Here is a 13,812-nt window from a genome sequence, read left to right on the forward strand (position 1 = left end):
GAGAGATAGAAACAGAGAGAAACAGAGAAACAGAGAGAAACAGAGAGAAACAGGGAAACAGAGAGAGAGAGAAACAGAGAGAAACAGAGAAACAGAGAGAGAGAGAAACAGAGAGAAACAGAGAAACAGAGAGAAACAGAGAAACAGAGAGAGAGAGAAACAGAGAGAGATAGAAACAGGGCAAAACAGAGAGAGAGGGGGGGCTAAAGGAGTGGGAATAGGAGAGAGAGAGGATGTGGCGATGTCTCAACTCACATGCAGCTGTAAGGATCTGAGTGTGTGTGTCTCTCTCTGTCTGTCGAAGTGGTGTGGGGGTGGGGCGGTAGAGTGTATGATGCTTGGGTTAAATTCAGTGCTAATAGCTGTATGTGGGTCACTGGGAGGGCAGTGGGGGAACACTAATAATGTTAGTGTGTGTGTGTGTGTGTGTGTGTGTGTGTGTGTGTGTGTGTGTGTGTGTGTGTGTGTGTGTGTGTGTGTGTGATTGTCATGGCTCTGACAGACTAACCTGGCCTCTGACCTTATACTTGACCTCAGCTCCTTCCCATCTCTCAGAGTCGTCACACACACACTGTTCTATTATGATAGAGAGAATCCAAAGAGGCTAAATATTCCTAATTTCACTTTTTTGTCCTCTCCTTCTCCCTCTATCTTTCCAGGTATGAACCATGAGTCAAAGTCGCGGTCATTAGGAATGATCTCCACTGCAACTCGCAACACGGCGACGGTCAGCCCTCTTACCCCGCTAGCCAACGGGAGTGTGGCTGCTCACTCCGGATTCGCTGCCGCTCTCCGTCAACTGGCCAAACAGGCTGAAGACCCCAGAGGTTAGCACAGTGACCCCCGCCTCATCTTACCTCAGGACAGACAATATCATCTATACAAAATCCATCCATCCGTGTTTGTGTGTTAGCTCCTAATGCAGGTAATTACCTGCTATTACATACTCCCTCTCACCCTCTCTTTCCTTCTCTCTCACTCCCACTCCCTCTCACCCTCTCTTTCCTGCTCTCTCACTCCCACTCACTCTCTTGCCCTCTCTTTCCTTCTCTCCCACTCCCACTCACTCTTTTGCCCTCTCTTTCCTTCTCTCTCACTCCCACTCACTCTTTTGCCCTCTCTTTCCTTCTCTCTCTCTCACTCCCACTCACTCTCTCACCCTCTCTTTCCCTCTCTCTCACTCCCACTCACTCTTTTGCCCTCTCTTTCCTTCTCTCTCACTCCCACTCACTCTCTCACCCTCTCTTTCCCTCTCTCTCACTCCCACTCACTATCTTGCCCTCTCTTTCCTTCTCTCTCCCTCCCACTCACTCTCTCTTTCCCTCTCTCTCACTCCCACTCACTCTCTTGCCCTCTCTTTCCCTCTCTCTCACTCCCACTCACTATCTCACCCTCTTTCCTTTTCTTTCACTCCCACTCACTCTCTCACCCTCTCTCTCACTCTCACTCACTCTCTTGCCCTCTCTTTCCTTCTCTCTCACTCCCACCCACTCTCTCACCCTCTCTGTCCCTCTCTCACTCCCACTCACTCCCACCCTCTCTGTCCCTCTCTCTCACTCCCACTCACTCTCTTGCCCTCTCTTTCCTTCTCTCTCACTCCCACTCACTCTCTCACCCTCTCTTTCCCTCTCTCTCACTCCCACTCACTCTCTTGCCCTCTCTTTCCTTCTCTCTCACTCCCACTCACTCTCTTTCCCTCTCTCTCACTCCCACTCACTCTCTTTCCCTCTCTCACTCCCACTCACTCCCTCACCCTCTCTCTCACTCTCGCCCTCTCTGTCCCTCTCTCACTCATTCTCGCCCCCTCTTTCCTTCTCTCTCACTCCCACTCACTCTCTTGCCCTCTCTCTCACTCCCACTCACTCTCTCACCCCCTCTTTCCTTCTCTCTCCCTCCCACTCACTCTCTTGCCCTCTCTTTCCTTCTCTCTCCCTCCCACTCACTCTCTCACCCTCTCTTTCCTTCTCTCTCACTATCTCACCCTCTCTTTCCTTCTCTCTCACTATCTCACCCTCTCTGTCCTTCTCTCTCCCTCCCACTCACTCTCTCACCCTCTCTTTCCTTCTCTCTCCCTCCCACTCACTCTCTCACCCTCTCTTTCCTTCTCTCTCACTATCTCACCCTCTCTTTCCTTCTCTCTCACTATCTCACCCTCTCTGTCCTTCTCTCTCCCTCCCACTCACTCTCTCACCCTCACTTTCCTTCTCTCTCACTATCTCACCCTCTCTGTCCTTCTCTCTCCCTCCCACTCACTCTCTCACCCTCTCTTTCCTTCTCTCTCCCTCCCACTCACTATCTCACCCTCTCTTTCCTTCTCTTTCCTTCTACGTGTGTGCGTGTGCATGCTTGTACGTGTGTGTGTGTGTTGATTAGTGAGACATCTAATTTTTATAGTAATGGCTTTCTGATGGCCTCTTTGTTGTGAAATCCCCCCCCCTCTCTCTCCCCTAGGTTCTTCTCCCAATAGTGAGTCTCCAGTCTCCTCTCCAGCCACCAGTCTCAGTTCTCCAGTCAACACTCCTAAGAGGGGGTTGTCAGGACCACTCCAGACCCCAATTCGGGGACACGGCCTTCCCTCCATCCCTTCTGTAGTCACTATCGCCCCCACTCCCACCAAGAGCGGCAGCATTCTCTGGAGAGGAGAAGGGCACCAGGTAAGAAGAAACACACACAGAACCTTAGAACTCTTCTCTTCCTGACAAGGTTATACAGGGGGTCAATGAGCCATGGAGTCATCTCCCTCTCGTTTTCTAAGTTTTTCTCCCTCTTATCTTCTCTGTCTTTTTCTGTCTTTCCCCCACCCCACTGCTACCACTTCCACCATTAAAGAAATAGTCCCAACGTTTATCCAAGTCAATGTGTCAGAATCACCCGTCCCTCTCATCTCTATTTCTGTCCCCATCTCTGCTTCTCTCTGAGAGAGAGGGTAAAGAGGGAGTCACCCAGTGGGCCCATACTGGAGAGAAAAAGCAGTAGCTGTAGACGCTGTCTCCAATTGTTATATTTCCGGATTGTGTGTGTGTGGTGTGTGTGTGTAGTTTGAGGGAGCTTTGTGTACATTTGCTTTTGTCCCAAGACCCCTCTGTGTATGTGTGTTTGTATTTAAGCTGGAGTTAGGAACCAAGCCCCCTAAACAATCCAGGGGTTAGCCCCCTGAGCAGCATTTCTCCCCCTCACAAAGAGCAGTCTGTCTGGCTCGGCTTCCTACCCTGGGGCTCCTATTCAGAGAGGGGTCAGCGGAAGAGAGAAAGAGAGAGCAAGGAGAGTGAGGGTTAAAGAGGCAGAGAAATGGACAGAGTGGGGGAGAGAGAGTGGGGGAGAGAGAGTGGGGAGAGAGAAAGAGAGCGAGTGGGGGTAGAGAGAGTGGGGGAGGGAGATGGAGAGAGAGAGAAAGTTGGGGAGAGAGAGAGAAAGAGTGGGGGGAGGGGTACAGAGAGAGAGAGAGAGAGAGTGGGGGAGGGGTACAGAGAGAGAGAGAGAGAGAGAAGAGAGAGAGAGAGAGAGAGAGAGAGAGAGAGAGAGAGAAAGAGTGGGGGTGGGGTACAGAGAGAGAGAGGGGGAATACAGAGAGAGAGAGAGAGAGAGAGAGAGAGAGAGAGAGAGAGTGGGGGAGGGGTACAGAGAGAGAGAGAGAGAGAGAGAAAGAGAAATAGTGGGGGGGAGGGGTACAGAGAGAGAGAGAGAGAGAGAGAGAGAGGGGAAGTGGGACAGAGAGAGGGGAAGTGGGACAGACTGAAAAAGAAAGGGGGAGAGGGGATAAATAAAAGGGAGTATAAAGGAAGTTAAAGATTGAAAGGATGTGATGTTTTCACTTCCGGTACATTGATGTAGCAGGTGCTTCACATTCAGTCAGAGTACATCCAGTTCAACCAATAAGGACAGCATGTCCTGTGTCTGTAAGGCCAGGGGTCAAGGTGTGTTCTGGGAGCTGCTGCAATTTTTTCTGCACCGGATAACCCCAACACACACACACGTGCACACGCACACATACATATATACACACGCAGACATAAGCATGCTTTGTCCCTTGATCCTCCTCTTTACAACGGTGGATGGAGACCAGAGAGAGGTGATAATGACTAGGGAGAGAGATCAGAGAGAGAGATCAGAGATCAGAGACCAAAGACCAAAGAGAGACCAGAAAGAGACTGGGGTGTGTTTGATCCATTATTGGAAAGCCTGGTGTGAATCTGATTTCCCTGAGAGAGATAGTCAAAGATATTCAAAGCACAGAGATTTCACTGCTGCAGCCAGAAACCCTGGTTGTTGGAGTGAACCTAGACTTTATTATCCAACACTAGGCATTAGCACTGAGAGCTAATACAAGTCCTCAGCAAGGTTACTCATGTGAGGGAGTAGTTTGGTGGAGTGAGTGAATGAGTGAGTGAATGTTTATACTTTATGGAGAGAGGTAGACAGCAGAGAAAGATGAAGGGTGTAGTATAGGGAGGATGAGTTTTAGGATGTCCCCTCCTGCCCTGATCTAGACTTCCTCTGACATATCAGAAGCACTTCTCCACCCGGGTGGGCTTTTAGTTCGCAGCTGAGAGGTCATCTCCCCTCCCTTTCCCCCCTCTTCTCTCCTTCCTCTACCCTACTCTCCTTCCTCTACCCTACTCTCCATCCTTTCTCCTCTCGCTCTCCCTCCCTGCCTCAAGGCTCTTAGAGCTATTAACGTGTGAGTCTCTAACCTTGACCAAGAAGAAGGTGAGGGTGTGTGTGTGTGTGTGTGTGTGTGTGTGTGTGTGTGTGTGTGTGTGTGTGTGTGTGTGTGTGTGAATGGCGAACAGATATGACAGGGGTGCCAAAGTAATGATGAGAGCATTACTGGCATGTGAGTCAGCGATGCTTGCTGAAAACAGAGTGGGTGGTTGGATTAGCTAGGATGTGACAGCGTTAGGATGCTATGGATAGATCAACATTAAGGGACAAATCCTGACTTAAATGGAAGTTCCACATGTTGTGGGTAGGAACTTTTTTGCCAAACAAAGATTGTCTTTCTGTCTCTCTCTCCTGCTGTCTCTCCCTCTCTCTCTGTCAGGCTGAGTTGGGTGTTCTGGGGGTGAGTAGGGAGCCTGTGGGGTCTGAGCCCAGCCTTCCCCAGGAGAAAGGGGCTCATCCTGTCCTCTCTCCTCACATCCTGGCTCACCCATCCTACCCCTTCACCCTCACCCCCAGCTCTGTCATGCAGGACCGGCGACTACAGGGCCTCAGGTGAGCCACTCTATCACCTGGATGCCTACACAAACACACACACACACGTCTCTATACTTGCTTAAACCTTAAAACGCATACACCTCCTTTAACTCCAATTTGCAATCTGATCCCCAACTCCTCCCCCTCCTGTAGTCTACCTGGTCTGGTACAACCTGCAGTTCACTCAGGGGCGGTCCAAGAGGAGTACCTAAGAGGACTACGCCCCTTCACCACCTCAGATGACCTCCGCCTGCGCTCGCTGCCCCTGGGGCTCGACCCCACCACTGCTGCCCACGTTACTGCTGCTGCTGCCTACTACCACCCTGCCTACCTCCACCACCTACACAGGTCAGTCTATAGACCACCCAACCTATCCCCACCACCTACACAGGTCAGTCTATAGACCACCCTGCCTACCTACACAGGTCAGTGTATAGACCACCCTACCTATCCCCACCACCTACACAGGTCAGTGTATAGACCACCCTACCTATCCCCACCACCTACACAGGTCAGTGTATAGACCACCCTACCTATCCCCACCACCTACACAGGTCAGTGTATAGACCACCCTACCTATCCCCACCACCTACACAGGTCAGTCTATAGACCACCCTGCCTACCTACACAGGTCAGTGTATAGACCACCCTACCTATCCCCACCACCTACACAGGTCAGTGTATAGACCACCCTACCTATCCCCACCACCTACACAGGTCAGTCTATAGACCACCCTGCCTACCTACACAGGTCAGTGTATAGACCACCCTGCCTACCTCCACCACCTACACAGGTCAGTCTATAGACCACCCAACCTATCCTCACCACCTACACAGGTCAGTCTATAGACCACCCTGCCTACCTCCACCACCTACACAGGTCAGTCTATAGACCACCCTGCCTACCTCCACCACCTACACAGGTCAGTCTATAGACCACCCTGCCTACCTCCACCACCTACACAGGTCAGTCTATAGACCACCCAACCTATCCCCACCACCTACACAGGTCAGTCTATAGACCACCCTGCCTACCTCCACCACCTACACAGGTCAGTCTATAGACCACCCTGCCTACCTCCACCACCTACACAGGTCAGTCTATAGACCACCCTGCCTACCTCCACCACCTACACAGGTCAGTCTATAGATCACCCAACCTATTCCCACCACCTACACAGGTCAGTCTATAGACCACCCTGCCTACCTACACAGGTCAGTGTATAGACCACCCTACCTATCCCCACCACCTACACAGGTCGGTATATAGACCACCATGCCTACCTCCACCACCTACACAGGTCAGTCTAAAGACCACCCTGTCTACCACCACCAGCTACATAGGTAAGTCTATGCCATCCTGGCTAACTCCACCACTGAACAGGACAGTCTATAGACTAGCATACCTACATCCACCACATACAGAGGTCCATTTATAGACTACCCTGCCTCCCTCAACCACCAACACATATCAGTCTATAGATCACACTGCCAACCTCTACCACATACACAGGTAAGTCTAGAGACAACCCTGCCTATACCACCTACACAGGCCAGTCTATAGACCACCCTACCTACCTCCACCACCTACACAGGTCAGTCTATAGATCACACTGCCAACCTCTACCACATACACAGGTAAGTCTATAACATCCTGTCTACCTCCAGCACCTACACAGGTTATTCTGTAGACCACCCTGCCTACCTCCACCACCTACACTACTCAGTCTATAGATCACCCTGCCTACCTCCACCACCTACACTACTCAGTCTATAGATCACCCTGCCTACCTCCACCACTTACACAGGCCAGTCTATAGACCACCCTACCTACCTCCACCACCTACACAGGTCAGTCTATAGATCACCCTGCCTACCTCCACCACCTACACTACTCAGTCTATAGATCACCCTGCTTACACCAACTACACAGTTCTGTCTGTAGACCACCCTGCCTACATCATCTACACATGTCACTCTATAGACTATCCTGCCTACCTCCACCAGCTACACAGGTGAGTCTATACCATCCTGGCTAACTCCACCACCTGAACAGGACAGTCTATAGACTAGAATTCTACATCCATCACATACAGAGGTAAATTTATAGACCACCCTGCCTACCTCAACCACCAACACATATCAGTCTATAGATCACACTGCCAACCTCTACCACATACACAGGTAAGTCTATAACATCCTGTCTACCTCCAGCACCTACACAGGTTATTCTGTAGACCACCCTGCCTACCTCCACCACTTACACTACTCAGTCTATAGATCACCCTGCCTACCTCCACCACCTACACTACTCAGTCTATAGATCACCCTGCCTACCTCCACCACTTACACAGGTCAGTCTAGAGACAACACTGCCAACCTCTACCACATATACAGGTCAGTCTATACCATCCTGGCTACCTCCAACACCTACACATGTCTATAGACTACCCTGCCTGCCTCCACCACCTACACGGGTCAGTCTATAGACTACCATACCTACCTACACCACCTACACAATTCAGTCTATAGACCATCCTGCCTACCTCCACCACATGAACAGGACAATCTATAGACTAGTATACCTACATCCACCACCTACACAGGTCAATTTATAGACCACCCTGCCTACCTCAACCACCAACTAAGGTCAGTCGATAGACCACCCTGCCAACCTCCACCAGATACACAGCTCAGTCTATACCATCCTGGCTACCTTCAACACCTACACAGGTCAGTCTATAGACCAGCATATCAATTCCACCACCTACACAGGTCAGTCTATAGACCATCATACCTACATCCACCACCAACACAGGTCAGTCTATAGACAACCCTGCCTATACCCCTACACAGTTCACTCTATAGACTACCATGCCTACCTCCAAAAGTCAGTCTATATACCACCCTGCCTACTGCAGCAGGTCAGTCTATAGACCACCCTGCCTACAACCACCTACACAGGTCAGTCTATAGACAACCCTGCCTACCTCTACCACCTGAACAGGACAGTCTATAGACTAGCATACCTACATCCACCACCTACACAGGTCAATTTATAGACCACCCTGCCTACCTCAACCACCAACTAAGGTCAGTCGATAGACCACCCTGCCAACCTCCACCAGATACACAGCTCAGTCTATACCATCCTGGCTACCTCCAACACCTATACAGGTCAGTCTATAGACCACCATGCCTACCTCCACCAACAACACAGGTCAGTCTATAGACCATCCTGCCTACACCACCTACACAGGTCAGTCTATAGACAACCCTGCCTACCTCTACCACCTGAACAGGACAGTCTATAGACTAGCATACCTACATCCACCACCTACACATTTAAGTTTATAGACCGCCCTGCCTACCTCAACCACCAACTAAGGCCAGTATATAGACAACCCTACCTATACCACCGACACAGTTCACTCTATAGACTACCATGCCTACCTCAACCACCAACACAGGCGATAGACCACCCTGCCGACCTCCAACACATACACAGCTCAGTCTATACCATCCTGGCTACCTCCAACACTTACACAAGTCAGTCTATAGACCAGCATATCAATTCCATCACCTACACAGGTCAGTCTATAGGCCACCATGCCTACCTCCACCACCAACACAGGCCAGTATATAGACAACCCTACCTATACCACCTACACAGTTCACTCTATAGACTACCATGCCTACCTCAACCACCAACACAGGCCAGTATATAGACAACCCTGCCTATACCACCTACACAGTTCACTCTATAGACTACCATGCCTTCCTCCACAAGTCAGTCTATATACCACCCTGCCCAACTCCACCACCTACACAGGTCAGTCTATAGACTACCCTGCCTACCCCAGCAGGTCAGTCTATAGACCACCCTGCCTACACCACCTACACTGGTCGGTCTATAGACCACCATACCAACCTCCACCAACAATACTGGTCAGTCTATAGACCATCCTGCCTACACCACCTACACAGGTTAGTCTATAGGCCACCATGCCTACCTCAAACACCATCACAGGTAAGTCTATAGACCACCATGCCTACCTCTACCACCTACACATGCCAGTCTTTAGTCCACCTTGTCTTTACCACCTACACAGGACAGTCTATAGACCACCCTGTGTACATCATCTACACAGGTCAGTCTATAGACCACTCTACCTCCACCACCTACATAGGTCAGTCTATAGACAACCCTGTCTACCTCCACCAGCTACACAGGTCAGTCTATAGGCCACACTGGCTACCTCTACCACCTACAGTAGTCAGCATATATACCACCCTGCCTACCTCAATCACATACACAGGTCAGTCTTAGACCACCCTGCCTTTCTCCACCACATACACAGGTCAGTCTATACCATCGTGCCTACCTCCACCACCTCCACAGATCAGTTTATAGACCACAATACCTACCTCTTCCACCTACAGATGTCAGTCTATAGACTACCCTGACACCTACACAGGTCAATCTATAGACCACCCTGCCTACACCACATACACAAGTCAATCTATAGACTACTCTGCCTTCCTGCACCATCTACACAAGTCAGTCTATAGACTACCCTGCCTACCTCAACCACATATGCAGGCCAGTCTATAGACCACCCTACCAGCACCACCTACACAAGTCAGTCTATAACTACCCTGCCTACCTCCACCATCTACACAGGTCAGTCTATAGACCACCCTGTTTCCCTCCACAACCTCCACAGGTCAGTCTATATACCACCCTACCTACCTCCACCACCTACACAGTCAGTCTACAGACCACCCTGCCTACCTCAGTCTGGCTCTGCAAATATCAGAGTCATTTTTTGCAGATATTTTTTGCAGATATGGAGACAGAGACCCAGAGACAGGCAGACAGAAAGATGAAAAGACAGACAGGGACACAGGGAGACAGGGGTTTGCAGCAGCCTGTGTGTTTGTGTTTCCAGGATGAGCTGTATAAACGCGACTGAACCCCAAAGTGTGCCTTACTGTTTTCGTTTTCTCCCTCCTTCTTTTCCACTTGTCCCTGTGTGTTCCAGGATGGAGGAGTCTTTGTGTCTTTCTGCACTACGGTCTCAGTTCTACTCTGTACCAGCAGGGGGGGCCTTCCCTCACCTCCACCCCTCTGCCCTCCACATGCAACTGCCTGGGGCACGCTACCCTGGGGAGTTCAGCCACACACACAGTGCACTGGCTGAGAGGTACAGTAACACACACACGTATAAGACACACACACAAACACACACACCTGCACCTTCCCACACAGTGCACTGGCTGAGAGGTACAGTAATACACACACGTATAAGACACACACACACACACACCTGCACCTTCCCACACATCACACTGGCTGAAAGGTGTTACACTCATACATGCACACAAACACACACAGTTTGTACATGCACACAAACACACACAGTTTGTACATGCACAAAAACACACACAGTTTGTACATGCACACAAACACACACATCTCTCTGCAGGAAAGGCACAGGTTGCTGACTGTTATATTTTTAGAACACACCCCACCATGCTACCATAGACACATCATGAACACACACCAATACACACATCAGTGTGTGTGTGTTCATCCTGTGGTTACCTATTAATTGTTCATCTGCTCTTGCTCACTCATGCTGTTTATGCCTAATATGGTGTGTGTGTGTGTGTGTGTGTGTGTGTGTGTGTGTGTGTGTGTGTGTGTGTGTGTGTGTGTGTGTGTGTGTGTGTGTAAGTGCCTGCTTGGGCGTGTGTGTGCATAGGTGTGTGTGTTAAACAGTGTGTGGTTAATCTGCCCCATGGTGGGTGTTGCATCTCTCACCCTCTCTCTCCCCTGTGTCCTTGGTGTGTGTGTGTGTGTGTGTGTGTGTGTGTGTGTGTGTGTGTGTGTGTGTGTGTGTGTGTGTGTGTGTGTGTGTGTGTGTGTGTGTGTGTGTGTGTGTGTGTGTGTGTATTTTTTGACCTCCCCCACAGAATACAGATGGAGGAAGAGCTTCGCCAACGAGAGAGGGAGCGAGAGCATGAACGAGAGAAACAGAGGGAGCGAGAGCTTGAACGGGAGAGAGAGAGGGAGCGGGAGAGAGAGAGGGAGACAGAGATGGAAAGACAGAAGGATAGGCAGAGGGAGAGAGAGAGGGAGAGACAGATGGTGAGAGCGGTGAAGAGCCAGTACCTTGCTGGGCTGAAAGCTCTCACGGCTCTGCCGGAGGACAGGGTCAGACCTGGGGAGAGGCTGACACCTAACAGACTGGGTACGGTGTACACACACAGATACATGCACACACACACAGTATAGACGCAATACACACACATTGATTGGTTGATTTCCCGTTAATTATGGACCAGAGATGTATCTTTTAAGTAGAGCCTGATTGCCATCAATATCATGCATTATAACATCCATAATGTATTTCAAAGTGTGTTCCTAAAATAAAATGAAGCATTCATTGTAATAACTCATCTATTTTCCCCAGATAAGCCCACCCTCCCTGCCCTCCCAGTACCTAAACCTCTACAGCCAGGCCTCCAGTCAGCCCCTCACCTCATACCCAGCCTGGTGCCCTCTCAGATGGGGAACAGACACACTGCTTCAGCCTCTTCCGGGGGGCTCCATGGAACACTGCTCTCTGCCATGATGCTCCAACAGGCCAATGGGGAGGAGCGCAGGTTGGCACGTCAACGCAGGCAGGGACAGGAGAGGGAGGTGTGGCCACCTGGGGAAGGGGTGGAGCCTAGGAGAGACAGCTACAGGTCAGTGTTTAATCAAGGAACAAGCAGTTGAGAAAGGTGGGGTTGACCTGTGTGTGTGTGTTTGTTTGATAACACTACAGTATCCCCGAGTCAGTACTCTCTCTACTCTGCTGACATCTACTTTTAAATTGGCTGCATTATCAAGGTCAACTTGGATAAAACCCAGTGTGTGTTTGTGACTACATTGTGTTTGTTGTCTTCACAGATCCAACGCCAGCCAACGTGACACAGGCAACAGAGAATCTCAACCTCACCTAGGAGCCCCGCCTCCACTCATCTCACCCAAACCTCACCTCCTCCCCCACCCCCCTGCCCCTTCCACCACCCTCTGGAACCCTGCCTCCCTCACTGAGACCCCCCCAGACCCCCGTTTCAGGTTCGACTCCCCTGTTCCTCCATCTCGCTCCCCTCCTGATCTGACCAGAATCGAGCGGTCCCCCAGCTGGGAGAGGGGGGAGGATGGGTGCAGGAAAAGGGGGAAGGACCCAGAGAGGCTCTTGTCTGTCAGGGGACCCATTCTGCAGGAGCCTGGCCTCTGGGGCTGGGCTGAGCTTGAAAGATCCACTCACAGTCTCCACCACCATAACCACCTCCACCAGAGTGGTTCGCTGTCCGTCTCCTCCCCCAGCCCCAGCTCCAACCTAGGGGTCCAGCACCACGCCAGCTCCCCATCTCCCTCCATGGACCTCCAGAGGTCTGAACGGCCAGGCCAGGAGCCTCAGAACCCAGTGGTGTACGATGAGATCCTCCAGCAGTACCGCAGGCTGGTCAGCAAGCTGGACCTGGAGGAGAGCAGGAGGAGAGAGGCCAGGGAAGGAGGTAAGAAGAGAGGGGAGGGGATATAAGAGAGAGGGAGGTGAGGAGAGGGGTGTATGAGACGAGATCTGGTGTGGTCTTTAACATAAATATTGTCGGTGCTCTCTCACTCTCTCTCTCCCTCACTCTCTCTCCATCTCTCTGTCTCTCTCTCCCCCAGGGTATGACTATGATATAGATGAGTGGTATGATGACAGTGATGAGGAGGAAGTGAGGGCCCACCTCAGAAGGGTAGCAGAGCAGCCCCCGTTAAAACTGGACACATCCTCAGAGGTAACTGCCACACACTTAAGAACCGCCACGTCCTTACTATAATGTTGTGTGATTGTCCGTTCTCTGTAATCTGTTTTTTTGTAGAAGGTGTGTTTCCTGCGTGTCTGTGGCCTGACCACGCTGGCCCATCGTGACCAGCTGCTTCATCAGAAGAGGAGGAAGAGGAGGAGGATGTTGAAAGAGCGCAGCATCTCCCCTCCAGCAGTACGAGGCAAGAGGAAGACCTCTCCGCATCCTGCGGCACGCGCTCCCACCCTCTGCACCACTCTCACCCCAGAGGAGATGAATTGCTCCCCTCACCTGGAGGACAAGAAACACTTCCTCAACATGTTCAGCCTGTCCCATGTGACCAACCAGCAGAGGAGAGGTAACATACACTACACTAACCCCTATGCACTACACCCTAGCTCTTATTCTCCAACCCCTAACCACTACACTCTAGTGTACTGTAATGCTATATCCCAGGGGTATTCAAATCTTGCTCGAAGAGGTCAAGAGTACCGCTGGTTTTCTTTTCTACCTGATAATTAATTGGTGTTCCAGGTCTAAATCAGTCTCATTCTCACCCTCCCCCGTCCGTCCGTCCCCCCATCCCCCACACACCCCCTCTCTCTCTAGATAAGGAGAAGATGGAGGGGTTGTTGAAGGCTATAAAGCTGAAGAGTGTGACGTTGGACACCATCAGATACAACCCATTACCCCTCTGTAGAAGCCCCCCTGTTTCCCCAACTGGTAAGACAAACACACACACACACACACACACACACACAC

The 13,812-nt window shown here is 50.9% G+C and overlaps 1 protein-coding gene across 3 annotated transcripts in view; it reads left to right on the forward strand.

Moving 5' to 3' along the window:
- LOC115109494 (genetic suppressor element 1-like) overlaps window positions 1-13,812 on the forward strand; it is a 43,652-nt gene that overhangs the window by 25,370 nt on the left and 4,470 nt on the right. For 2 of the 3 annotated variants that reach the window (XM_065009781.1, XM_065009783.1), the window contains exons 2-12: window positions 660-827; window positions 2,452-2,654; window positions 5,042-5,214; window positions 5,350-5,544; window positions 10,242-10,403; window positions 11,176-11,453; window positions 11,676-11,952; window positions 12,158-12,771; window positions 12,929-13,041; window positions 13,126-13,408; window positions 13,660-13,773. In XM_065009781.1, the coding sequence (XP_064865853.1) occupies window positions 660-827; window positions 2,452-2,654; window positions 5,042-5,214; window positions 5,350-5,544; window positions 10,242-10,403; window positions 11,176-11,453; window positions 11,676-11,952; window positions 12,158-12,771; window positions 12,929-13,041; window positions 13,126-13,408; window positions 13,660-13,773 (2,580 nt within the window). The remainder of the gene's footprint in view (window positions 1-659; window positions 828-2,451; window positions 2,655-5,041; window positions 5,215-5,349; window positions 5,545-10,241; window positions 10,404-11,175; window positions 11,454-11,675; window positions 11,953-12,157; window positions 12,772-12,928; window positions 13,042-13,125; window positions 13,409-13,659; window positions 13,774-13,812) is intronic. The other variant, XM_065009782.1, reaches the window with a different exon arrangement.

Source organism: Oncorhynchus nerka, linkage group LG25 (assembly GCF_034236695.1).
Source record: "Oncorhynchus nerka isolate Pitt River linkage group LG25, Oner_Uvic_2.0, whole genome shotgun sequence".
Classification (NCBI taxonomy): domain Eukaryota; kingdom Metazoa; phylum Chordata; class Actinopteri; order Salmoniformes; family Salmonidae; genus Oncorhynchus; species Oncorhynchus nerka.